The sequence below is a fragment of the Myxocyprinus asiaticus genome, chromosome 30 (assembly GCF_019703515.2).
Source record: "Myxocyprinus asiaticus isolate MX2 ecotype Aquarium Trade chromosome 30, UBuf_Myxa_2, whole genome shotgun sequence".
NCBI classification, from domain to species: domain Eukaryota; kingdom Metazoa; phylum Chordata; class Actinopteri; order Cypriniformes; family Catostomidae; genus Myxocyprinus; species Myxocyprinus asiaticus.
Genome location: NC_059373.1, coordinates 27,539,881 through 27,567,136, shown reverse-complemented (window position 1 = coordinate 27,567,136; position 27,256 = coordinate 27,539,881). Strand labels below are relative to the sequence as shown.

General features: G+C 38.5%; 2 protein-coding genes across 5 annotated transcripts in view; one reads left to right on the top strand and one right to left on the bottom strand.

Annotated features, from left to right (window-relative positions):
• LOC127421556 (protein spire homolog 1-like) overlaps positions 1-16,952 on the top strand; it is a 77,416-nt gene extending 60,464 nt beyond the window's left edge. The window contains exons 9-19 of one of the 4 annotated variants that reach the window (XM_051664679.1): positions 2,214-2,261; positions 5,351-5,520; positions 5,672-5,765; positions 6,437-6,579; positions 7,340-7,354; positions 8,779-8,805; positions 9,366-9,503; positions 11,378-11,448; positions 11,535-11,562; positions 11,675-11,829; positions 13,512-16,952. In XM_051664679.1, the coding sequence (XP_051520639.1) occupies positions 2,214-2,261; positions 5,351-5,520; positions 5,672-5,765; positions 6,437-6,579; positions 7,340-7,354; positions 8,779-8,805; positions 9,366-9,503; positions 11,378-11,448; positions 11,535-11,562; positions 11,675-11,829; positions 13,512-13,761 (1,139 nt within the window). In that variant the 3' untranslated portion in view covers positions 13,762-16,952. The remainder of the gene's footprint in view (positions 1-2,213; positions 2,262-5,350; positions 5,521-5,671; positions 5,766-6,436; positions 6,580-7,339; positions 7,355-8,778; positions 8,806-9,365; positions 9,504-11,377; positions 11,449-11,534; positions 11,563-11,674; positions 11,830-13,511) is intronic. The other 3 variants (XM_051664683.1, XM_051664680.1, XM_051664682.1) reach the window with 3 other exon arrangements.
• Positions 16,953-17,719: 767 nt separating this feature from the next.
• klhl38a (kelch-like family member 38a) lies at positions 17,720-27,207 on the bottom strand. The gene is made up of 5 exons (XM_051663070.1): positions 27,143-27,207; positions 26,667-26,907; positions 23,436-24,792; positions 23,233-23,338; positions 17,720-20,580 (listed from the first exon to the last, which is right to left on the bottom strand). Exons 2-5 carry the CDS (start codon positions 26,702-26,704, stop codon positions 20,282-20,284), a joined length of 1,800 nt encoding a protein of 599 aa, XP_051519030.1. The 5' UTR covers positions 26,705-26,907; positions 27,143-27,207; the 3' UTR covers positions 17,720-20,281.
• Between the last annotated feature and the right edge of the window lie 49 nt (positions 27,208-27,256).

The following is a 27,256-nucleotide window of genomic DNA, read 5'->3' as shown; positions in this document are numbered from 1 at the left end:
GGTACTGTTCAATCATACTATTGACATTTACAAGATTATAGACAGAACCTAGTCTTACTGGTGGATCTGCTCAGAGGTTTGGGTTAGTTAAGGCTTGTGGTATTTTGTTTTAAGATTCTGTAGATTTTATAGGTTTTAACTGAAATCTTCCTCTAGGTTTTTTGTGTGGAAGATTGCATAATTACACAAACACTAATCTGGTAATTAGAATATCTGACTGATGCATTGTGATTAGTGGATAAATATCCCATATTTAAGTCTTAGAGTTAATGGAGTTAAAGGTTTGCATGGATGTACAGTATGCTTTGTTTGTGTGGTGAAAAGAATCTGTTGTTTTCTCCTTCTACTAAAAGAGACAGTGTAAAAGTTCATTGTCTACAGGGGTGGACTGGGAAGAGAAATTGACCTGGGATTTTACATAGAAACTGGCCCAAAAGTTGTTGAGAGGGGAGGGGGTGTCGCTGTCCTTTTCTGCATATCTCTGCCCCCTTCGGCATATCGCTGCGTGGTTTTGTGGCCCGTTCTGCATAACGCGGCGGCTCATTTCAGCTTATCTCGGCCCGTTACGTGGCCGGCCTGGTTCTCCCGATGGCCAGTCCGCCCCTGATCTGCCCCAAAGTGCGTCGGCCCACCAGGAAAATGCCCGGTATGCCAGATTACCAATCCGGCCCTGAGTGTCTATAAGTAGATTGTCATACTGTACATAGAGATCTATGTGTTATGTAAATAGTTGTTGGACTGTACATTATTGTATTATTAGATATTTCCACCCGTTTTTTTCTTATAATGTAATTAACAGTTTAAGCAGTTAAGTCGTTGCCCGGTACAAAAATGCAAGGATAATCAAGAAGTTTTACCTTTACCCTAAAATACTGTAGTTAAAATATTTGATTGTAAGCCATTGGTTGTGTGAACATGTTATACACTAAACTGTATGTTGTCTAGATAAAGACATTTCTGTGTCATGATTAAGACAGTCAATTGTCTGGTGTTCTTTGCTTCTGTGCCGGACAGCTTTATTTAGATGACACCTATCCTGACAGTTAATTAGGATGAGAAATATAAACGAGAAGTGTGTCCTTTCTTCATCCTAAGGTAGTTAAACCTGCTGTTTCCACTAAGTGTGCTTTGAAGAACCGATCAATGGCAAGCTGATGGATTGTAGAATTGTGTTCCTCATTTGTCAAAGCAGTTACAAAACCTCTGCATCCTTTCTATATTTGACATCCGATGCATTGATGCCTTGTTTTAACTCATGACTTTATTTATTCTTCTCCTTCCCTCCCTTTCTCTCTCCATCCATAACATCTGTCTCTCTCTCTCACAGTAATGCGCCCACTTAGCATGTCTATCAGTTTTGACTTATCAGGTAAAGATTTCAATTTAGGCTTTACCGCTGTCAGTTCACTGACCCTCTGGCTTCAGTAGTTGTGCCAGATAACCACTACTACCCTCATGTCACATTCCTGTGGTGATGGGGAGGCTTGGCTTCAGGGTTGGGACATTGAATTTGGTAGTCCTCAGAGGAGGAAGGGGACAAGGCAGTGCGTCCAGCCTTAAAGGGATAGTTCACCCAAAATTGAAAATTCATTAATCATTTACTCACCCTCATGCCATCCAAGATGTGTATGACTTACTTTCTTCGGCAAAACACAAATGAAGATTTTTAGAGGAATTTCTCAGCTCTGTAGGTCCATACAATGCAAGTGAAGGTATTGACTCAAATTTGTGCTGCTCATGTTTCAGAAATAAGGCCTAATAAATGGATGTCCTTTCATTCCCTCACAGCCTCGTTTTCATTTTGTCAAATAAAATACGCCTTATATTCTACTCTATAGTTATTGTAAATCAACAGCTCTTAGCATACCCAGTCAGACATCATGTGTCCACTCCAGCCTCCAAGGCACAGTTTTTCTGGCTGTTTGCACTGGGCTTTCCTCCATAATTCCTCCTGCTGTTATAGTGCACTCTTCCCTCCACCATCATATCCCACTAATCCTTTGTCAAGAATGGCTGCTGCTTTTGTGTAGCTACACTGTGTTTGTGCTTTCTGTGCTTGATATCACAGTCCCGAAATGAACTTCAGAGCACCTGATTGGTTAACCAGTGTCTTTGGTTGAGCTATGGATGTTAGTGCTTTATACTCATGTATTGTCTTGGTCTTGTGCTGTTGTTGAGTGAGGGACCATATTGAAGGATATGTTCCTTTCTAGGTGCAGGCAAAAGCATGAGCACTCCACAGGACTTGTTCCGAAGCTCAGGTAAAGTATTCCTGACGCAAGCATGACTGTCACATCACAGTGTGAGAGCTTGTGTATGATTCAGACACATCGAACTTGTGTGAGTGGGCGAAAATCCGGAGCTGGCAAAATTAATTTTTTATATGTAAATGAGGATTAGTCTAGTTTAAGAGGGCTTATGTAACTCATTCTGCAGGCATCAATATTTAATATGCGGCAATGTTTATTTTTATACTGCATCTCTGTCCTATAAATATATCCGTTGAGCTTTCAATGATGAGAAAAACAGAAGGATTTATTTTTTTTTTTACATTGTAGCCTATTTGGTTTCTTAATATATACATATGGGAAAGTATTTTGCTGTGTCAAAGGAATATTCCGGATTCAGTACAAGCTCGATCGACAGCATTTGTGACAATGTTGATTACCACAAAGAATTATTTCAATTTGTCCCTCCTTATTTAAAAAAAAAAAAAAAAAAAAAAGCAAAAATCTGGGTTCCAGTGAGGCACTTACAATGGAGGTGAATAGAGACCAATATTTGATTGTTAAAATACTCACCTTTTCAAAAGTATAGCCAAAACACATATACAATATTTGTGTAAACATGATTTTAGTGTGATAAAAATCACTTACAAAACTTTTCTGTGTAAAGTTATAGCTAATTTTACAACTTCATGCCATGATGATGTAATGTCAACAGACCCTAAAACCCTAAAATGACTGTAAAAATTATGATATAAACAACTTTACAGCTCAAATAATACCTGAAGAGTTTTAACAGATGAATTAAGTTTCACATTTCTGCCTTTAAACCCTCCAAAAATTGGCCACATTCACTTCCACAATAAGTGCCACACTCGATTTTTGCCCCTTTTTTTTCTCCCCTTTTTGTCCCTAATTTGGAATGCCCAATTCCCAATGCACTCTAAGTCCTCGTGGTGGCGTAGTGAATCTCAGTTGCCTCCGCATCTGAGACCGTCAGTCCTCGCATCTTATCACGTGGCTTGTTGAGCGCGTTACCACGGAGACATAGCACATTCTCCGCGTCATCCATGCACAACTCACCACGCGCCCCACCGAGAGCAAGAACCACTTTATAGCGACCACGAGGAGGTTACTTCATGTGACTCTACCCTCCCTAGCAACCAGGCCAATTTGGTTGCTTAGGAGACCTGGCTGGAGTCACTCAGCATACCCTGGATCCGAACTCGTGACTCCAGGGGTGCTAGTCAGCGTCTTTACTCACTGAGCTACCTAGGCCCCCCGATTTTTGCCTTTTTTTTTTTTTTTTAAAGAAAAGGAGGGACGAGTCGAAATTATTTTTTTGTGGTAATCAACATTATGCCACAAATGCTGTCGATTGAGATTAACTTCCACTGAACCCGGAATATTCCTTTAATTCACCCAAGGATGTAGCCAGATATTAAAGATTTAGGGGCTAATGTCAAAGTTTATGTATATTACAATGGTATGTCAGGTATAGTATAGCATGAAAAACTGGTTGGTTTTGCAGTTGGTCTTGCGAATGTAATTTCATCTCAAATAACAGTGATCGAGTGTTGTTTGTTTTGGGAAAGAGCCTCACATATGTACTTAGGTCTATGAGATCGCCTAGTGTCTGGGATTCTTTGCTCCTGTGCCAGAGATCTTCATCTTAACAATTCGGATAACCATAATGTGAATCATAGCTTGTTTGTCATTTACAGTATTCAAACTTAATTGCCTTCTGTTGACTTGATTTTCCTGAATTATTGTTTTACCCTTGTTTTCATTGCTGTGGACATCAATGTTATGCAAGAACTTGATCATTAAATTCTACAGTGTGCATGATGAATGAATGAATGAACGTTACATTTACATGAGCAATTAACCAGTCACTAAAAAAAATTAAATAATTCTTGCTGTACTTTAATCTGTTTTGAATGCTATTCTGATGCTAGTGGAACTTTATAATATGGCACTTTTCGTACCACTGTCTCCTTAAGATGATTCGCTTATGTTTTTCCTCTTTTGTAAGTCGCTTTGGATAAAAGCGTCTGCCAAATGAAGTGCTTTTCAGACACTACACTCAAAGCACTTTACACAGTGAACAGGGGACTCTCTTCAAGCACCACCAGTGTGCAGCATCCACCTGGATGATACGACGGCAGCCATAGTGCACCAGTACACACACTAAACACTGGCTATTGATGGAGAGGAGAGAGTAGAGTTATAGAGCCAATTAGTGGATGGGGATTATTAGGAGGACATGATTGAGAAGGGCCAGTGGAGGGAATTTAGCCAGGACACCAGGGTTACACCACAGAGTCAGGACCTCAGTTTAACGTCTCATCCGAAGGATGATGCCTTTTTACAGTATAGTGTCCCCGTCACTATACTGGGGCATTAGGACCCACACAGACCGCAGGGTGAGCACCCCTGCTGGCTTACCAAATACCTCTTCCAGCAGCAATCTTATTTTTCCCCAGTAGGTCTCCCATCCAGGTACTGACCAGGCTCAACCCTGCTTAGCTTCAATGGGCAACTGGTCTTGATATGGTGATATGGCTGTGCAGGCACACTTTGGTCCTGAAACCACTAGAAAGCCATCCATTACTATAAAAATGTAATATTATTAGTATTACTATGTATAGCAGTTGGCCAGATTTACTGAGTGCAGTAACTTGAACCATTTCTTTCTTTATTTTTAAATATGTGATGTCTTAAGGCTTTGCTCAGACAGGCGGAAAAAAATCTGATTATTTTTTTGTCATGCCATGCAAAAAAAGAAAACCCAGAATAAAATCCAAAACCTGGTCCAGATCACATTCAAATGTGATTTTAAAATGCCTTTTTGTCTGAAGAGTCAGATCAGTTTTAAAGTAGCTTATTTTGTTGTTGTCATTTTGGACACAACATGTGTGTAATGTTATAACTCACTTTAGCTCACTCTTTCCTACACTTACCCTCTTGACATTGTAGTGATGCTTAAGTCATTACTATGGCAGTTAATGTTATCTATCAGATTTTGTCTACACTGTCTAAATCAATAAGGTTTTAAAGCCTTTATAATGTGTCCAGCATTGGTTTCCTGTGTCTGATTATACATGATGTCCATCCTTACGCAGACTTCCATGATGGACCACAAAAGTTGGCTGTCAGCACGCTGTCTCTGGCCAATGGCATGTCGCCAAGTCACAGCCCCATAAACGGTGTGGCCGGAGGGCAACCACTTTCCCAGAGAAAGAGATTGCTCAAGGCACCAACGCTGGCTGAATTGGATAGCTCTGATTCTGATGTGAGTGTGTGTATTATTTTGTACTTGCTATTTCTGTTATAGCCATAAAAGAGCAAGAACCCTGTCAAAATGTTGAACAAGAGACTTCTAGAGGAACAGCCTGGAACTGTTCTCAATTTGCTGGTAGTAATGGCGTCTTTTTGTTCTCCAGGAGGACACAACCACTCGGAAGTCAGACAGCAGTTCCAGCATATCCACCTCAATGGTGGAGGACACATCTCCAGAGTCTGTCATGGGCAAAAAGAGTAAGAAGCATAATTAAATATACAGAACTTTCTATTTACAGAACAATCAAAATGATGTCACTGACCCCAAGTTCACTCTAATTTTTGTTCTTGCTGAGCAAAACCGATGTCCTTTTTATTTGGCCATGCTTTGAGCTTGAAATCTATGCAAGTTAATCAGTGTTCGGGGTCATTCACATCAAATGTGTTTTTGCGTCCATTTGCGCTGTTTCCTATGTAAACAGACATTTTTGACCTTCTCGCACAGGAGCACCATGTTTTTAGAGGCTGAGTCAAGTTAAAAGAGCTTCAACACTTAGTGTTCTGTTCTATTTGTTGCACTGCATTTGACTTTAGCGCAAAAACACGTTTGGTCTATGCGGCCCCTTACGCATTTCCGCACACAAGATTTCTCACAGCTTCAGTTCCATACTGAAAATTAATGGGTGGATTCCAGTTGAAATGCAGCTTCAGAAATTTCTCTGTTTTCTTTCACACATTTTTGAGTCTGCCTTCTGCGTAGTTTTAATTTTTTTCTGCCTGCAACCCTGGACAGAACATCTGACTTGCATATCCATGCATATTTGCAGCTTAGAGGAAAAGAGGAAAAATTGGAACTGCCATCCTATTCATATATATATATATATATATATATATATAGCCTCTTTATCTCAATATTGTGTTTCTTCCAGCTCCCCCTCGGTTCCTGCCCATATCCTCTACACCACAACCTGACAAGCGTATCGCCCCACAGAGGAGACACTCCATAGAGAAGGAAGCTCCCACCAGTGTACGGTCTTTCAATCCTCCATCTCGCCAGAACTCCAAATCTCTGGTACGTCCTACAACACATAACTGCAACACAAAGTAACCTTTTTTAATTACAAAGCACTTCTTTTTTGACTTGTTACCTGAAAGCTGCTTAAGGACAAACATGTTGTTTCTTGGTTGATGTGGTCCCAGGACAGTAAATATGAGTCATTTAGTGGTCAAATGGCTGCATGCTATGGTCACACTTTGCTGAATTGCGTCTTGTGAAAAGATAATTCGATTCTCAGGATTCAATGTAGTGCTGCAGTTACAGTAAGTGTGGAGAGAGAAAGTGAAAAGAGAACTTGTGCTTTCATTTTCAGCCCAGAAGCCCAATTAAATGCAATTTTAGTTATTTCTGTCTGAAAATATAGCCTGTCATGCAGTAGCAACAGGCTTCCAACAGTCATGGAAAACCTGGAAATATCGGGAAATTTTAAAATTGTGATTTCCTGGCTTGGATAAGTCAAAAAAGTTAGTAAACTCTTAAAAAATTAGTAAGGAAGGCATAGGATTTTCTGTAAGGAATATGTAATATTTTGTAATTATGCACTGAAAATGAACATGCAGAAAACTTTACTACCTTTCAACTCCTATTTAACTAGATCTCATATAGTGCTTGATTTATGAAGAACAGATGGCATTATTAAGTAAATCACAGACCTTATACAGGAAGCTATTCTAAAATAGGCATACAGATTGTAGAGTTTTACTATTGTTTAATAACTGTACAGTTAGAGGGCTGTAACTGCTCTGCTTTCCTTTCCTGCTTTACACTGAAGCAGCTTTCCAACAACAAGGTAAATCACAATCTGAATAGTACATTTTCATACACACAGATTTTTCTAGCATTATTTTCAAAGAGGCATTTCATCATTGTTACGTGTGCAGTTTCAGACAGCTTTTTCAGTGCCTCAGCAGGGCACTTGCTTTATGTGAGCATGTTGCAAAGTGTTGCATGGCCAGTAGAGAAAGCTTTTGAGGGAACCGGCACACACTACAATCAGTTTACTTGCACGTCATCACTATAAATTATATTATGATCTTAACGGAACTATGCTCTACAAACTTTTTCCTTTTGAATGACGCAGAATTTATGCGCGTCATTCTAAAAGAGGATCATAGACTTTGGATAAGTAATTGAAGATTAAGTAGGGGATAAAGCTGGTCATTATCGCAAATGCATACTAACAAGGTATATCAACCTAAAGTGTGTCGTTTTACGTTAATGACCAATTTATTGTACTTTATCACACTTATTACACTAATACTTTCTACATAAATAAAAGGACATGAAGTATAGATTTGAATTGAAATTTACTTTATTATGTAAGAAGAAGGAGACCGTGGAGTGATACGAGAGACATGAAGCTAGCACAGCCATGTAGGAAAGTGGTTTCCTGGAACAACGATCAGTTATACATTTTAGCAGTCATTATACTGAATTATTACACTGCTCCCTGGAATGCTCTATTCAGATTGGTCAATGGCGCCATCTAGCGGTTTGATATCTCCCGAGTAACAACCGCACATCCACACACCAGACTGCTCATCCGGGTATGCGAATTTACGAGTCATCTTTCCTGCTTCTCGGATCACTGTGCAATCTCTACAAGTAATCTAATAAAATAATTTAAACTCAAATCAGTGTTTCATGTGCATTTATTTGTTTATCGTCAAGCTATAAATGAACAGTCAGATGTTCATTAATTACAAAATAAACAGCAACAGAACTTTCTTCTCACATAATTACATAATTTCAACAATCGGCTGACTGTACATTATCCCTTACATATTTGACCTCAGAATGATGCGATTGACCAATCAGAATCAAGTATTTCAAAGAACCGTGAGGTGATGATAATAATAATATTATTAAATAATTATAGTATTTATACATGGAATAGTATTACCAGCAGTAAGTGGTGCCTCACATTTTTCCAATGTTTAACATTTTTAATAAAGCTATTTTATCTTTTTAATAATACTTTGATAATACTATTATAAAACCTTTTATCATATTTCCTTCTTGTAATTACACACTGTTCCTGTCCATAAAAAACTGCTTTTAAATTTGGTCAGGTTAGCTTCCGTAACATTTTGGTGGAGAACCTTTTTTTTATTTTTTTTTAGCGTCAATTAGTTTATGTAAATGAAAATGTACAGCCGCTGGTTTTTGACAAACACAAATAAATGCCCTCTTGTTGTTTTCTTTGATGGTTAGGCTCAAGCACTAGGCAGAGGTCATGTGGTATGTTCCATCTAACAAATTAAACTACATATTACAAAAAGTGGGTGACAAGGGGCATAAAAGCCAATATGAGTCGCTTGTTTGGTAGCTCTTTACATGATTACATGATGAGTTTACTAGGTGAGTTCTAGATTTATAGTATATTGGCTTTTATGTGTGCTTGTATCAGTGTGCCCTATTTAAGTGCATTTGAGAAAGAACTAGTATTTAAGCACCATACATTGTTTAAGCAACGAGCATGGGGGTTTCTACTCATCTTTAAATGTGAATTTTGCATATTGCTTTACCTGTTGTGCTGAAACCTGCATAACAACCTAAGCAGAGATTTTTTTTTACATTCCATATCAGTGAATTAAATGTTCTGCTCTAGCTCCATCATTGTGTTGTGGTTTCTGTGTTGTGTTTGGCAGAGGGTGTAACCAGAGATCTAGATTTGAGATTTGGTTTTGCATCAACTTTTACCAATCCATCATTATCGGGCATGAACACATGGCATGTTTAAATGTACAATATATCCTTTGGCATGTTTGTGATGGTGGAATGTGATGTGTTTGTTCCAGGAGGAATTCTGTTACCCTGTCGAGTGTCTTACTCTGACTGTAGAGGAGGTGATGCACATCAGACAGGTTCTGGTTAAAGCAGAGCTGGAGAAATTCCAGCAGTATAAAGATGTCTATCATGCGCTCAAGAAAGGAAAGGTAAGCTGCTTAAATGAACTAAATGTACTGTACTTTACTCATCTATATACATGAGCTCTGTTGGAAAACATAGCAAGCTGCTCTGCTGACTTCTGCCTTCATAGGCAGCTGCTTTCCAAGATAGTAGACTAAATGAAATGGAATCACCTAAATAACTGATTTGGAACGCTCTATTGTACTTAGTCAGAAACTCCACACATCACAAAAATAACTTGCATTAAAGGAATATTTCGGGTTCAGTACAAGTTAAGCTCAATTGACATAATTTTGTTTACCACAAAAAAAACAAAAAAAACATTTCGACTTGACCCTTCTTTTCCTTAAAAAAAGCAAAAATCGAGGTTACAGTGAGGCACTTTCAATGGAAGTGAATGGGGCCAATTTTTGGAGGGTTTAAAGGCAGAAATGTGAAGGTTATAATTCTATAAAAGTGCTAACATTAATTGTTCTGTTAAAACTCTGTTATTTAATATTTGTGTGTATTAAGTGAGCTGTATAAATTGTCGTTTTTGTGGCTGATTACAGTATTCTTCTAGCTGAATAAACTTCAGTTATTAGTCACCCGTTTTGCGTCATCATGGAAACCAAGTTATAAATTTGATTTAAATTTACAGAGAAGGTTAGTACGCAATTTGTTTTCACATTAAAACCATGCTAATGCGCTTATTGTTTATATCTTTTGGCTATATTTTTGAAAAGTGTGTTTTGTAACGTTTACCGGTTCATTTCATTCACTTCTATTTTAAAAGTTTCAGTTTAACCCAGATGTTTGCCCTTTTTTTCCTTCATTTTTGTGGCAATCAACATTATGCCACAAATGCTGTCAACTGAGCTTAACTTAAATTAAACCCAGAATATTTCTATAAGGTCGTTGAATACTTTACTCAGTTGATTCCAATAGAGTTTGGCGTTAACATGTTGCAAAACTAATGATGTGATGCTCTAAAAAAAATAAAGAAATTGAAATATACAGGACACACAATACTTGGGAATAGTCCAGTTTTAATAGCTTGTCAAAATTCGTTCTCGGATTGCCATCTCTGCGGGAGATACATGTGATGGTGCTTTGGCCAAAAGAAGGTATCATAAAGGCAGCACAAGTGCAACTACCGAGACAACAACCATAAACAAAGCCACTTCCTAAAAAAAAAAAAAAAAAAAAGGGAAAGTTCACCCAAAAATGTAAATTCTCACATAATTTATTCTCCCTCATACCATCCCATATGTGTATGACTTTCTTTCTTCTGCTGAACACAAACGAAGATTTTTTGAAAAATATCACAGCTCTGTAAGTCTATACAATGCAAACTACTAAACAGGCACCACATGTGACTTTCAGATGTAAAGGTGAAAGTGAAAGTGGAGATTTAGAGTAAAAAATGGACTAAAATTTTGATCTGTTTCTCCCCCACACCTATTATATATCACTTCTGAAGATATGGATTTAACCACTGGAGTCTTATGGATTACTTCTATGTTTCCTTTATGTGATTATTGGAGCTGCAAAGGTCTCATCACCATTCACTTGTATTGTATGGACCTACAGAGTTAAAAATATTCTTCTAAAAATCTTTGTTTGTGTTCTGCTGAAGAAAGAAAGTCATACACATCTGGGATGGCATGAGGGTGAGTAAATGATGAGAACATTTTCATATTTGGGTGAATTATCCCTTTAAGCATCTGCTAAATAATTAAATGTAAAATGTAACTGTACACTGCCTATTTTTTTAGGCAATGTACAGTCTGTAATGCCTCAATATTTTGTCTAGGAAGACAGCTAAGTAGGTTTGAGCTCAGCAGAACTAAGAAGTGTGCAAGCTTTCTTTGCCTGATTTGAGACTATAAGAGTATAATTTTGTGAACGCCTCTCTCAGCTTTGTTTCTCATGTCGGACAAAGAGGTTCTCCCTTTTCACCTGGTCCTACACCTGTCAGTTCTGTAAGAGGTATGTCAAGCTTTTCATTTCTGACTCTTAATGAGGAACACAAAAGGTGCTGTGGAATAATTGTTGTTCTTTATTTCTCCTTACAGGCCTGTTTGTTCACAGTGTTGTAAGAAGGTAAATGGGATGTCCTTTTTCAAAAGAGCTCTTTGCTGCTTTTGCATTGATTCAAGTTAAAGTCAATTTATATTTGTCTGTTTGCAAATGATTTCATGTCCTCTTATCTCAGATGAAGATGCCCTCCAAGCCCCATGCCAGCCTTCCCATCTCCTCTCTGGGCCCCAGCATTTTGCCCAAAAAGGATTCAGGAGCATCAGCTAAAACAGAGAAGACCTCCTCTACATCTGGCCACAACCGTAACAGTCTTCAGCGTTCCATGTCCAGGTAAGCACAACATCACTCACATCACTTTCATTGCAGAGGGTGTTTGTATCATTATCATATTTGTTTTTTTTTTATAAATATACACTTATTTCAAATCAAATGATTGCAACATGCTTCAACAAAGTTGGGATGGTTAAGTGTTTACACTGTGTAACATCACCATTTCTTCTAATAACACTTGTTAAGTGTTTGGACACTGAAGACACAAGTTTATTAAGTTCAGCAAGCAGAATTTCCCCCCATTCATCCATTATGCAGGTCTTCAGCTGTACAATTGTACGGGGCCTTCGGTGCCGTATTTTGTGCTTCATAATGCGCCACATATTCTCAATTTGAGACAGGTCAGGACTGCAGGTAGGCCAATCTAAGACCAACACTCTCTGCTTAACACACGCATGCACTTGTAATCCGGGCAGTAGGTGGTTTGGCGTTGTCCTGCTGGAAAACCACTTCTGAATGTGTGTGATCTCCGTTCTCTCAGACGGCAACCGTCATTCATCTGTAATGGATATCATGACATGGGCTTGGGAATACTTCCGTAAATGTTAGTCACTCAACACCATCGCCGCAGCATCCACAGATGCAAGTGACTTTACTATGCAAAGCAGAAGCCATACATCAACACTGTCCAGAAGTGCCACCGACTTCTCTGGGCTCTGTCTCATCTGAGATGGTATATAGAACAGTGGAATCATGTTTTGTGGTCCGATGAGTCCACAATTCATATAGTTTTTGGAAAAAGCAGCCGTTGTTTTCTCCAGGCCAAAGAGGAAAAGATCAAGTGTCCATGGCATGGGTAATTTGCACATCTGTGAGGGCACCATTAATGCAGACAGATATGCAAAAATTTTGGAGCAACACTGTCATCCAGGTACTGTCTTTTACAGAGACGTCCCTACATTTTCCAGCAGGACAACATCAAACCACATACTGCCTGGATTACAAGTGCATGGGTGTGTAAGCAGAGAGTGTGGGTGCTAGATTAGCCTGCCTGCAGTCCTGACCTGTGTCCAACTGAGAATGTGTGGCACATTATGAAGCCCACAATACGGCAACAAAGGCCCTGTACAGTTGTGCAGCTGAAGACCTGCATAATGGATAAATGGGGGAAAATTCCACTTTCTAAACTTAACAAACTTGTGTTTTCAGTGCCCAAATGCTTAATAAGTGTTATTAGAAGAAACTGTGATGTTATACAGTGGAAAAAACTCGACCATCCCAACTTTTTTGAAGCGTGTTGCAATCATTTGATAGAAATTAGTGTATATTTAAAAAAAAAAAAACAACAATTCAAATCACAAGGTAAAACATCAAATAATGTGTTGTTGTAGTGCTTTCAATATAACACAGGGTGAATAGAATTGACAAATCACTCATTTTTGTTTTTATTAGCATTTTCTATACTGTCCCTACTTTTTCGGAATTGGGTTTGTACATTATTTGTTTCATGATACTGCATAGTACATTTGTATAGGTTGGCAGCAGTGACAGAAATTAACTTTTACCTTAAGGGGCAATATTTGCCCCCTGGAACAAATATTTTATGCCAGAATATGTATAACTAGAACTATAATAGAATATTAATAAAAAACTGAAGAATTCATTATGAGGGCATTTTTGGCCCCCCTTCATTTCTAACATTGGTTGGCAGTAAAATTGTTACTTGTAATGATCCCTTTCAGACTGTCTAAGCACGGTGAGCACTCATCCTCCAAAGAGGAGCTGGAGCTGCCTGAGCAGTTCACCGAGGACTGGAGCACTGTGGAGGTCTGCGTGGACTGCAAGAAATTCATTAATGACATCATCAGCAACAGCAGGCACAACCTGTCCACCAAGCATGCCCGTCTGCATCGCAGGACCCATTCCGTCTACATGTCGTCCACCAGTTCTTCCAACTACAAGCCATCCGAACGGACTATCAAAGAAGTTTAGGACGATTCTGCCTCTCAACCCCGCACTCAATGGCAGCCGTCTTTTCGGATCCATAGTGCTTGGAAATCTATTGGTGTGGCCCTCCTATCAACATGGCCCTGTTTATACTGTTATCACCTGTCTCAAATGCTCGAGTCCTGGTGGCCAGAGAAATCAACTGAAAGTGCCAGACAGAAATAGGGGCGTTAAGTTACGAATGACAGTATGGCCACTCTGTTCACTTTGTAATGTACCTTTAATACCTCTCCTCTTCTCTTCCTTTTATAAAGTGCCAGAGGTGAAGGAATAAAGCTGTCCCTCTTCTCGCATGAGCTCTTAAGCACCAGCTTTCTCAGGAATCATAGGCTTCATTTGTAATTAAAGCTTTGGAATGTAGTTTTAAAAACTTACTAGCTTTCTCCATGGCAATGATGTGATTACCACTGAATGAAATGAAAAAAATGAGGGTAAGGAGAGAGCTGTTTAGAGATTAATTGGTGAAAAAAGAAAAGCAAGGCTGCTTTCTGCACTACAAGGCACAAGGCCTGAATGTACATTTTTCAACATAGAAAACTTGAACTCTGCAGTTGTATGTAAATAGTAAGCTGAGTGATCAGCCTAAATGTTATAGATGTAAATAGGCATCCACTTCTTGGTTATTTTCTCCTATTAGGAAGAACTTGTCGATCGCTGGAAGAGAAAAGAGACACTGTAATTAACACCGCTACAATTCAAGATGAAGTCTTACCAAATGTGTTTCTTATTGTTTGTTAAAGTGGCTGCTGTGACAGTGGCATGGTCCAAATGAATGAAGTTTTAGACAATTACAAAGAATACTTACAGATATATATTTTTGTCTGTCTAATGAAAGTTTTTGAGATTTTACTTCAAGACAAGGGTTTTTTAGAGAGCAGATGCTGAAAGCTATAACGTTTCTTGAAGAATGGATCATCTGTGCCAAAACAGATCTCTACATTCTGAGCAATATGTACTTTTGGTCTGATGTACAGTTGAAGTCAGAAGTTTACATACACCATAGCCAAATACATTTAAACTCAGTTTTTCACAGTTCCTGACATTTAATCATAGAAAACATTCCCTGTCTTAGGTCAGTTAGGATCACTATTTTAAGAATGTGAAATGTCAGAATAATAGTAGAGAGAATTATTTATTTCAGCTTTTATATATTTAATCACATTCCTAGTGGGTCAGAAGTTTACATACACTTTGTTAGTATTTGTTAGCATTGCCTTCAAATTGTTTAACTTGGGTCAAATGTTTTGGGTAGCCTTCCACAAGCTTCTCACAATAAGTTGCTGAAATTTTGGCCCATTCCTCCAGACTGAACCGGTGTAACTGAGTCAGGATTGTATGTCTCCTTGCTCACACATGCTTTTTCAGTTCTGCCCACAAATTTTCTATCGGATTGAGGTCAGGGCTTTATGATGGCCACTCCAATACCTTGACTTTGTTGTCCTTAAGCCATTTTGCCACAACTTTGGAGGTATGCTTGTGGTCATTGTCCGTTTGGAAGACCCATTTGCAACCGAGCTTTAACTTTCCTGGCTGATGTCTTGAGATGTTGCTGCAATATCCACATAATTGTCCTTCCTCATGATGCCATCTATTTTGTGAAATGCACCAGTCCCTCCTGCAGCAAAGCACCCCCACAACATGATGCTGCCACCCCCATGCTTCACGGTTGGGATGGTGTTCTTCGGCTTGCAAGCCTCACCCTTTTTCCTCCAAACATAACAATGGTCATTGTGGCCAAACAGTTCAATTTTTGTTTCATCAGACCAGAGGACATTTCTCCTAAAAGTATGATCTTTGTCCCCATGTGCACTTGCAAACTATATTCTGGCTTTTTATGGCGGTTTTGAAGCAGTGGCTTCTTCCTTGCTGAGCAGCCTTTCAGGTTATGTCGATATACGACTCGTTTTACTGTGGATATAGATACTTGTCTACCCGTTTCCTCCAGCATCACAAGGTCCTTAGCTGTTGTTCTGGGATTGATTTGCACTTTCGCACCAAACTATGTTCATCTCTAGGAGACAAAATGCGTCTCCTTCCTGAGTGGTATGATGGCTGCGTGGTCCCATGGTGTTTATACTTGTGTACTATTGTTTGTACAGATGAACGTGGTATCTTCAGGCATTTGTAAATTGCTCCCAAGGATGAACCAGACTTGTGGAGGTCCACAATTTTACTTCTGAGGTCTTGGCTGATTTATTTTAATTCTCCCATGATGTCAAGGAAAGAGGGACTGAGTTTGAAGGTAGGCCTTAAAATTCATCCATAGGCACACCTCTAATTCAGTACACCTCCTATCAGAAGCTAATTGTCTAAAGGCTTGACATAATTTTCTGGAATTTACCAAGCTGCTTAAAGGCACAGTTAACTTGGTGTATGTAAACTTCTGACCCACTGGAATTGTGATACAGTCAATTAAAAGTGAAACAATCTGTCTGTAAACCATTGTTGGAAAAATTACTTGTGTCATGCACAAAGTAGATGTCCTAAACGACTTGGCAAAACTATAGTTTGCTAATAGTAAATCTGCGGAGTTGTTAAAAAATGGGTTTTAATGACTTCAACCTAAATGTATGTAAACTTCTGGCTTCAACTGTATATAGTCAGTAACACTTACTGGAGGTGGGGGATCTAATTCTCTCCCCCAGAAAGGAGCTAACTTTTGTAGGATAGATTTATGTACATGCTGTATATCCACTTATCTAATATTAAAATCTGCTTTATTGTTATAATATTATGATTTATATTAATATGAATTATTTTATTTTTCAGTGTCTTTTTTGCAAATATTGCTGTCTTCATGTTCATTTTGCCACTTTCACTCAACCTTAAAAATGTCTTAAAACATTGTAAATTAAGTTATAATATCTAATTAATTACCAATTACTAGTGCAATGAAACATCAGTACTCCCCAAGCAGAATTGAACAACTATTACTGTGAAGCTACTGAATTCATGTCAGGGTTTTGGAATGATTATATATATATATATATATTACCTCAGTTAAGAACAAAACACACATACCTATAGAAATAAAGGCCTGTTGACTCGTTCTTCTCTTTTGTGCAAAACTGACTGTTCTGCCTTTATCTTAAGTATGATTGATGTGTGCACAATGAAATCTATGATTTTTTTAACAAGGAGAGAATTGCAAATAAATAAAGCATTTGAATTTGAAATGTAAGCATTTGAAATTAAGTTGGATGTTATTGCACATTTCACAACAGAGTGACATTGAGACCTCAAGGAAACCATCTGAATGTCTCCCATATCAGCAAAAACATCATTTGAGCTCCCTGGATACACCCAATCAGTAATCAAATACCATATGAACAACTTAGGGGAAAATATTTCCCCTTAATAAGCAGGGGTCTTCAGAAGCCCTATTTCAGCAAATATTTTGCATTAATAAAAGCAACAATATACATGTTAGAACCTCTACAAAATAATTACAAGTACATGTAGTTCAATAGTATTATTCAGTAATTACGTATTTGAATACACAGTAACATAAACACTGTAAAGTGCGACCCTTTTTTCTGCTTTACATTTTCCTATATCTCAGTAGTTAAGACAGTAGGTGACATATTAACTGGTGTGAGGGAGGCATAATTTCAACTATCCAGTAGAGAGCAGAACAATTTTAAACAGCCGACTCTAAAACTTATTTTAATAAGTTAAGAATATTTTGCATTTCTTAAACGGCTTAGGAGCAGCTATACATCACAGATATGATCGCTCTATTATATTAGGATAAGCAACCGTTTTCTAAAAAAAGAGTATTTTTTTTTTTTTTTTAACAAAATATTCCTTTTGAACTGTAGAGGGCGACATAGCCCTTTGTTCCTGATTGTAATAGATGATCGTGCTTTGGCCCAATGGCAGATATAGTCATAGGTTGGTTATTAATATAGTAAAACAGTAGTTATAAAAATATGGGTAACGATTTATTTTACAGTGTTGGTGTTACACATATTACTATTATTAATTTCCAGAGTAATAACAATATGTACAAGCAGCTATACAAAATGACTACACAGTAATATAGTTCATAAGTATTACTCAGTAATTACCTACAGTATGTAAATACATGTAAAATAATGTGACCAAAATAAGTTAAAAAAAATTAAATATAGTCCTATTATATATATATAACACACTGTTTCTGTGTGAAATAGTTTGCATCCACACGAGTTCCCGTCATTCAATTGATCTTATTCATATTAGCGCCATATTTAATTTTTGTCGGGAATGAAAAAAAGGCTGTGAGGAATCGTCTTAGTCTGTTAAATGGCCTGTACTGTTATTTTTGGTGTTATTCAGCCAAAATAAATAAAAGATACACCGAAAATACATATTTCCCCAAAATATTCAGTAGGGGTAAATAAATAAATAAATACATTTTTATATTATCAAGGAGCTTTATAAGGTGGATGTCTTTGAAGAGACTGAACTTCCCACAGCCTCATTTTCATTCCCATAAAAAAGTATGGGATATTGGAATATGTACAGTAATGCTGATGTGGATGTTCTGATCAGAGATAATAAAAATTATGTGGCATTTTTCCAAACTTAATTTGGTGAAACATCTATTCTCACATGTATTGTCCAAAATACAGCACTGAAACATACATCCACAAGTTTAAATATTTTATTTAAAGGAGCATTCAGTAATTTTTTCTTCATTAAAAAGGTTTTTTCTCCTAAAGAAACGAATTTTGAAACACGTATTCAATCATGAGCACTCACATGAGATGAAAACTCGAGTCATATCAGTAACCTTATAAAAGCTACATGGAGAGGGTCTCCACATGGGGGCTGCCATGTTATAATCACATGACCAGCTAAATACTACTGGTTTACTCTCAGTAACCACCCTGTTATTGGACACTTTCACTCTTGGATAAAAAGAATCATGGCTGACCGTGAATAGTGAATTTCTGCTATAGTATCAGTTTCTGAAAACCATGTTTGAATGATGCAACACCCACACCACTAAGTGTCAGTGTAAGTCCAAGACGACATATTCAAATAATTACTGAGTTCCCCTTCAAAGTAATTTATTGAGTCAAAACGTACCATCAAATTATCAACTTAAGGTATGTTTTTTTTCTGAAGAATTACATTACTGTCCTAAATAAAATCTTGTTGACCTTCAGTTCAGCTCTTGTGTAACTAATGGGTTTGGGTCTGTAACTGTGGACAGTATACCAATATGATTCTGGCAAAACAAGCCTATCCTGCCATCTGATTGGTGGTTTCCATGCCGACTGTTGTCAGGGGCTATCTATGCTTGAGGGGTGTACTGTCAATCTAATCTAAAAGCTTGAGGCTAAAGTTAGTGGTGAGATCTAGCTTGAGACCAGCTGTAAAATCTTTTGTTGTGCTCATTAAAATGCAGTTGTTTATTCCTTATTGTGTCCAGTGAAGGACAAAGTGCAGTGAAAATTAAGCTGAATTGATCCGATTATAGGAATGAATGACCTGTTGATTTTCCAAACCCTTTAAACCTTTAATTTCCATAGACCAATGCAAAAGAAAAAGTGACATTTCTGATATACCTTGTTTTTAATAATCAAAGCTAAGGTCACCAGACATTTCTCAAGAAGCATTACATATTAGGAGATAATAGACATCTTCATAGAACTTCCTTCCAAGAATCCATTGGCCCTCTTTCTATTTATCTTAAGTGATGTCAGGGCTCTTCAAGCCCCTATCTTTTATTAGTTAATGGAGTTTGCAGACAACACAACCTCTTCAAACCGTAGGCACTGGGCATAGAGATCAACATAATGCAAGCAAACAAATCATTGCTAATAAGCACTTCTGGTCCCTTTAGAAATCATAATTACATTTTTCAACATCAATGCTATTTTGCCAAAAAGAGAAATGCACGGTACATCAAGCATTCAGAGTAGGTACTCATATTATGATCTATTAGTTTTTTGTTTTTTTTTGGCCTTCATCTATTAGTAAGAACTGACCACAGCTCTGAGGGACTGTTCCCTTCACTTGACCAAATACTTCACCAAACTCTCATTTCCCTGTGCTTTTATATTTTACACCGGCTAAAATAATTTTCACATCTCTTGGATCCCAATTAAACTCAGGTTAACAAGGCACGATTGATGAATAATTTGGCTGCTCAAGCCGTTCTGAGAGGGCAGAGTGTGTTAAGACATCTGTCTGAAGATTTTTGTGTCACGGTTCTGCAGGAACAGCTGTGCATTGCGTAAGTCTGCCGTTTTGCTCTGAGGTCCTTGGCTCACTCCCTGAGGTCCACTGTGACACTTCCAATTGCCAGCTCAAATCTCTTTTGATTTAAGATGGCACAGATGCTGGCAAGCACCAGCAGCATACCATCAAAGCCACAGCTGAGATTTACTCAGCCCACAAACGTAAGCAACCTTCTTCAGATTGTTGCCAGTCTCAGCTGTGGCCCCATATTTCTCATTTCCCTTAATGAGCAGGGGAGCGAACAGGATGCCCCAGCAGAGGTGCTGCACCCTCATGGTGGGTTGGGGCGGTTGGAGCGGTTGGAGACACAGATCAGAGATAGGGAACCGTGATCAAACAGCTTGTATGGTAAAGAGCCTTTAGAAGTCCATACGTCTGTTTTAGGGTCATAGCACTCAAAGCAGTCTGAGTCCTCTATGACATCATGGCTGTTGAGGAAGCGGCCTCCAGTTACATAGAGTTTGTTATTGATGACTGTAGCCGCATGGTGCATTCTCCTCTCCTTCATATTTGCACACTTTACAAATGTGTTGGCTTTGGTGTCATAGGCAATTACTCTTCTCGTGTATCCTAAAAAAAAAAAAAAAATATATGTTTTCAGTCAACATGACAATAAAATTAACCCTGTTTACTTTCTTGATACATGTTCCATGTTCCTATTGTGCATAATTCATCGGTGCATGTTAATAAAAAAAAAAAAAGGTTGTCTTTGTAATCTTCAAAATATAACTAGATAGATAAAGTTTGATTAGATAGATGGATAGATGGATGGATGGATGCGCTGGTCCATTATGGTATGGATTACCCACTTTTCACTATTCCATAAATTCCAGAAGGATAAAATCAAGTCTATCCACATTGTATTGAATATACTGTTTCATTTAGAAATATGTCATATTGTGAAGTAAATGTTACAAATGCTGTTTCATGCTGACAAAACATGAATTGATTTGGATTTTTAATGTTGTATTAATTCATCATCTGATGTATAGTGTTTCATGGTTGGGTAAGCCTAGGTATGGTATTGCTGGGTATGATCCCTGGCAACATTTACACTGGCAGCCAAAAGTTTGGAATAATGTACAGATTTCGCTGTTTCGGAAGGAAATTGGTACTTTAATTCACCAAAGTGGCTTTCAACTGATCACAAAGTATAGTCAGGACAATACTGATGTAAAAAACAGCACCATCACTATTTGAAAAAAGTAATTTTTGATCAGCCATCACACCAACATCTCATCCTTGAGTAATCATGCTAAATTGCTAATTTGGTACTAGAAAATCACTTGCCATTATATCAAACACAGCTGAAAGCTATTTGGTTAGTTAAATGAAGCTTAACATTGTCTTTGTGTTTGTTTTTGAGTTGCCACAGTCTGCAATAGACTGGCATGTCTTATGGTCAATATTAGGTCAAAAATGGCAACAAAAAAAAAGGAAACAGCTTTCTCTAGAAATTCATCAGTCGATCATTGTTTTGAGGAATGAAGGCTATATAATGCTTGAAATTGCCAAAAAACTGAAGATTTCATACAAAGGTGTACACTACAGTCTTCAAAATCAATGGACACTTGGGTCTAACAAGGACAGAAAGAGATGTGGAAGGCCAGACGTACAACTAAACAAGAGGATAAGAACATCAGTTTGAGTCTCTAGTTAAAAGAAATAGACACCTCACATGTCCTCAGCTGACAGCTTCATTGAATTCTACCTGCTCAACACCAGTTTCATGTACAACAGTAAAGAGAAGACTCAGGGGCAGGGCCGGGTTAAGCCTATGGAATAGCTCATGAATATTAATTAGGTCACGTGATCTACAGCTCTTCAAAGGTTAACTAACGTCATAAACTAATTAATATGCATGAGCTACGCCCCTAAATGTTCGCTCATGACCCAGAGAGTCGCAAACTACCAAACAAACATACAGTATATGATCACAGAAGACTCGCCAATGACACATATGTCAAAGCTTGTCCAATAAAGAACAAATAATAAATACATCAGCCCTTGAATGGCCGTTAGTATGAATGAAACACAGACAGAAATTATTTTGTTTAGACTGCGGATTACATACAAAAATAGCCCACGCCAGTGAGGATAGATTTACCATGCAATCATGTTAAAAATACTAAAACAGTCAAGCAGAGGTCTACATAAAATTAAATGACACTCACCACTATCATCAAACCACTTAAAGTGCCCTCTTCATGGTCTTCTTGAAAGCAAGCCTTCAAATAAATATTTGAAAGCCAAAAGGTGCAGGAGATCACTGTGCTCTGTTTACATTGTCATCATACAGTTCAATCTGTTACAATTCACTGACGTCCTCAGCTGATTTTGATAAGGCTGATCTCTGAAAACAAACTCTCTCCGGATGTTAAAATAATGTCTCTTATTGCAGAGACAATTATAGCCTACAGTAAGTAAGCCATTTGTAGGTTGGTTTCCCCCGAAGAATATAAACACTGGCTCTGTAGCGCTTTCAAAACATTGTTCCCTTAGTTTGAGTGACGTCAACTTCTGGCTCAACAAATTGCGTGACTTTGGTGCGGGATTACCTGTAATACTCTGTTTAGCTGTGAATTTACTCGTTTTTACAAACAATTGCAGACTAAGGGTGGCAAGAATGTTCAGAATTGTTTAGAAATATATATATATTTTTTTACAGAGTTTGGTGGTGCCGAAATTATGGAAAGAATTGCAAAGAAAAAGCCACTTTTAAACAGACAAACAAAAAGAAAAGGTTAGAGTGGGCAAAGAAACACACATTGGACAACAGATAATTGGAAAAGAGTGTTATGGATCTTAACCCCATTGAGCTTTTGTGGGATCAGCTAGACTGTAAGGTGTGTGAGAAGTGCCCGACAAGACAGCCACATCTATGGCAAGTGCTACAGGAAGTGTGGGGTGAAATGTCACCTGAGTATCTGAACAAACTAATAGCTAGAATGCCAAGGATCTGCAAAGCTGTCATTGCTGCACGTGGAGGATTTTTTTGATGGGAACTCTTCGAAATAGTTTAAGAAGTTCTGACATTTTTTTTTTTCAAATTGTAATTTGTAATTTTTCATATTATTAATGTCCTGACTATACTTTGTGATCATTTGAATGCCACTTTGGTGAATAGAAGTACCAATTTCTTTCCATAAGAGCAAAAATCTGTACGTTATTCCAAACTTTTGGCTGCCAGTGTACATTATAGCACAGTTTACCCAGTCTCACCTCCAACAATATAAATCTTGTCTTCTATGACTGCAGCAGGTGCACAGACATTCTTCACCGTCCTGGTCTCCAGTCTAGACCACAAGTTCCGGGAGATGTGATAAACCTTGAAGGGATTAGAGGCATTTGTCTTGTCATGTGAGATCACACCATGAGCAAAGCAAGCAAACCACGGATTAACTTCTCTGAATGACCTTTGTTACCTGAATAAGTCTGACTGGATTCTGCAAGGCATCCTCTCCTCCAAACACGTAAATCCTCTGGTCATTGGCAGCGACTGCAGGGTGTAGTACCGCTGTGGGCATCGGCGCCATGGCCTCCCACTGATTGAACATGCTGTTGTAGCGCTCCACTGTATTTGAGATCTGTTTGTCTGCCCCTATTCCTCCCAAAGCGAAGATGAAGTGAAGGTAGGAGACACTCTGATGGGCGTAACGTGGCTCCTGCATGGGCTCAGCGGTCCTCCACTGGTTGGTCTTTAACGAGAGGGTGTACACTGTGGCGCTGACTGCACTTTCTCCAGACACTAGGCTTAGGCTAAGGCCTCCAACTACATACAGTATGCTGTGAATACAAACATAGGCTGCCTTGTATAGTCGTAAAGGTAGTTTAGCGAGCCACTGCCATCGTTGTGTCCGCTCATCATATAGCAGTGCCTCTCGAGATGTCTGTTCATTGTTTTTGCGGCCTCCAACCACCACTAGAGTCTCGCGGCACGTGTAGCGACGTGGTGTGGTCCAAAGGGGCTTCAACTCATGAGTACATTTCGCACTAACGGAAAACATAAGACGTCGCACAGACTCAATGATCTCAGTGCATAACGTTGACGATTGGACAAGGGGATCATTGGCGATGAACTGGAAGAGGTACGTAGGATGGATGTACCGCAACCGGACCTTCTTGAAGAGGTCATGAATGGCACCACGACGTGAGAAGGGGTCGTGATGGATCCAAGCCAGTAGAGTCTCAAATACCTGCTCTTCTTCTGCACACAGCCGGTCGTCCTCCAGGTAGCACATAAGCTCAGGAAGTGAGAGTTCACAGAAGTCCTCTGAAGCAGCTACATCCGAGAAGCAGCGCACAGCCATCTCTTTTGCTCGCTCCTTTAGGCTTTCACAGTGGAGGATCTCAGAGAGGCGGATCATGCTCAGGCAATTTTCTGGATTGAGCTGCGTCTGTAGGAAAGTAGAACATGCCTCAAAAAGCCTTCCATATTGCAGCATAGAGGCAGCCTGCATCAGGGGTAGTACAAGCTCCATGCTGATGGTGATGGTTCCAGTATAAATGTAATCCACAATACATTCAATGACTTCTGATGCAATGCCTTTAAGGTCCACTCTAGCCTGGCTGCTTTCCCGGAAATTGCTGCAGAACATGGCTCGGAAGTACGGGCTGCTGGACACCAAGACGTTCCTGTGGCAGGGGATCTCCTTGTCTTCAGTGCACAAGATAACATCAGTGAAGATCTGCTCCTGTCTTAATAAGTTCAACTGAAACAGAAGGTGGGCAGGGAGCTCTTGGTCCTTGAATGGAAAGATCTCTATTGAAGTACTAGCCATACTGCAAAGGCAAGGGGGACGAGTTATTAATGGCTATTCAACTTATCTTTTTATCCAAGGCAACCAAGCACAGAATGCTGAGTTTAATCTCTAATTTGCCTGGCACATGATTTTGTTTTTACAGTTCAGTGACAGTGAGTAACATGTTACAGTTTGATGTTGTTATGGACACCATACAACCTGTCCTCTCTTTAAAAGGTTGTACACCCCAACATAATTACACTGGAACATAACATGTTGCTACCAAATGTTCCAGTACCCAGACGTCGACCACATTCTGCAAAATTACTGACAAGCGGCATCTCCCATCAGACATCTTTGCATCAGTTCGAATGCATTTACCTTTCGTGTGGAGCAACTGATAGCATGTTGTGTGACCAACCTCAGAGACATGGGTTCTGGTCCCACAGAAATCAGGAAGTAATCGCATTGACATAATGATGAACACGATTCAGAGGTTGCATTTTCCCTCTAAGATTATATTTATACTCCAATGATGGTTAGGTTTAGGGTTTGGGTTTGGACATATATTTAATAAAAAATGATGCATTTCTGTGGACAGTATTACAACATTTACAACTGAAAACAACTCGCTTTACATCTTGTTTTGGTACCACTCTGTGGACTTCCAACTTCAGCCACTGGGGGCAGTGCTTTGAATTTTGGTAAACACAGGCAGATTTTTGAAGAAATTTTGACCTACATTCACCAAATTCAAAGTGAGATCGGTCTGTTCATCCATAAATAAAAATGCTGTCTTCATTTACTCACCCTCACCCATTTTACACAATAAGAGAGATTGGGCATTAAGTTAGGGCCTCAGTCACCATTCACATTCATTTAATTTTGTCTATGCAATGAAAGCGAATGGTAACTGAGGCTGCCATTTTGCTTAACATGTCCTTTAGTGTTCCACCAAAAAAAAATAAAAGACAGACAGACAGACAGAATTTAAATTTTTGGGTGTACTATGGCTTTTAGCTCTGTCTCTGTTACTTTATCACCAATATGTTCATTGGCTTAACACAACTTTAGTGATTCCAGTGTCCCATAAATCATTTTAATGCATCCATGTGTAGCACTTGGCTACATTTCCCTATCAAAGCTAAGTTTATCAATGCAGTTGTATCACTTCCCAGTTGTTTCTGATCCCCTCAGTGGGTTTGCCCTTGACAGACTAACCATTTAGTCGAGGGCATTTCACTGGGCTATTATCAACACTAAGTCACCTAATCACCCCAGAGACAGCTACCGATTTTATTTCACTCCAGATCACGTGGGCCTGTCTGACATCTATTTTGGGAAGCTAATTGTTTTGTTCTTATTATTAATCACTATTCTGTGACACCACAACAGGGCTGAAAGTATTCCCTAAAGAAAAACAGATTACACATCATATTTCAATGATCAAAATAGAAAGTAATCTCTCGGTTGCTTATGCAGTTGTCTAAGTGCTTGAGCAAAAGTAATAAATATGGCTTTTACTACAATTTTGCTCAAACAACATATAACATAACTAAACCTGAACTACAAATCAGTCTAGTACAAAAGCAACTGAAAAACCTTTCAAATTAAAACCACACAAATGCATCACGTGGAACAAAAGCAAAATTATAAATCAGATTTTGGAATTGAATGCACTGATATTAAATGGTAAGAACTGTTCTGAAAATTTTGTTATATTTACAGGACCATTCAGGACCAACAGGACCTGTTTACCTTCAGGACCTATTTAAAAGTAAATGCCTTATATTATAATTCACAATCTATACAATAAAATATTTCATTAATAAAATCTTGTCACATACAATTATAAATGGAGACAGTAGAGTGTCAGGTGACTATCATCCCTCCAGGATAAGTTTTTAAACTTACCTCTGTTTGCTCTTTACGCTCTGGATAGAATTAGGCATGGTTCAGCAACATGAAAGCAAATTCATTTCCCCCAAATGTATCCCTCAAAGTCAGATAAACGCAATCAAAGATGGACATAAAGGCTCTGTGAAGCTTCAAGTTAGAAATTTGCCACGAGGTCGCTGTGTACATTCCAGTTACCTAGAATAGGCTGGACGGCTGCTGTCATCCGGGTCTCACATATATGGGGTTAGAATTGTTTCTAATTAACATACAAATGGAAAGATATTCAGAAATAAAAAATGGTTCACAAATAAATTGAAAGAGATCCACAAATAGATGCAAGGAGTTTCGCAAAAAAGAAATGAATTCACCAATAAAAAGAATGAGATTTACAAATATATGTTAGGAGTTTCACAAAAATAAAGTGAATTCACAAATAAATAAAATGAGATTTACAAATAAAAAATTATTTACAAATATATGTTTTAACTCACAAACACAACTCTGTCCAGCATTCATTTGTAGATTGCTTGCTGTGCATTTGTGACTTCTGAAACATTTCTTGCACTGAGAGCTGCAGGCAATCCACAAATAGGTGGACTCCACCC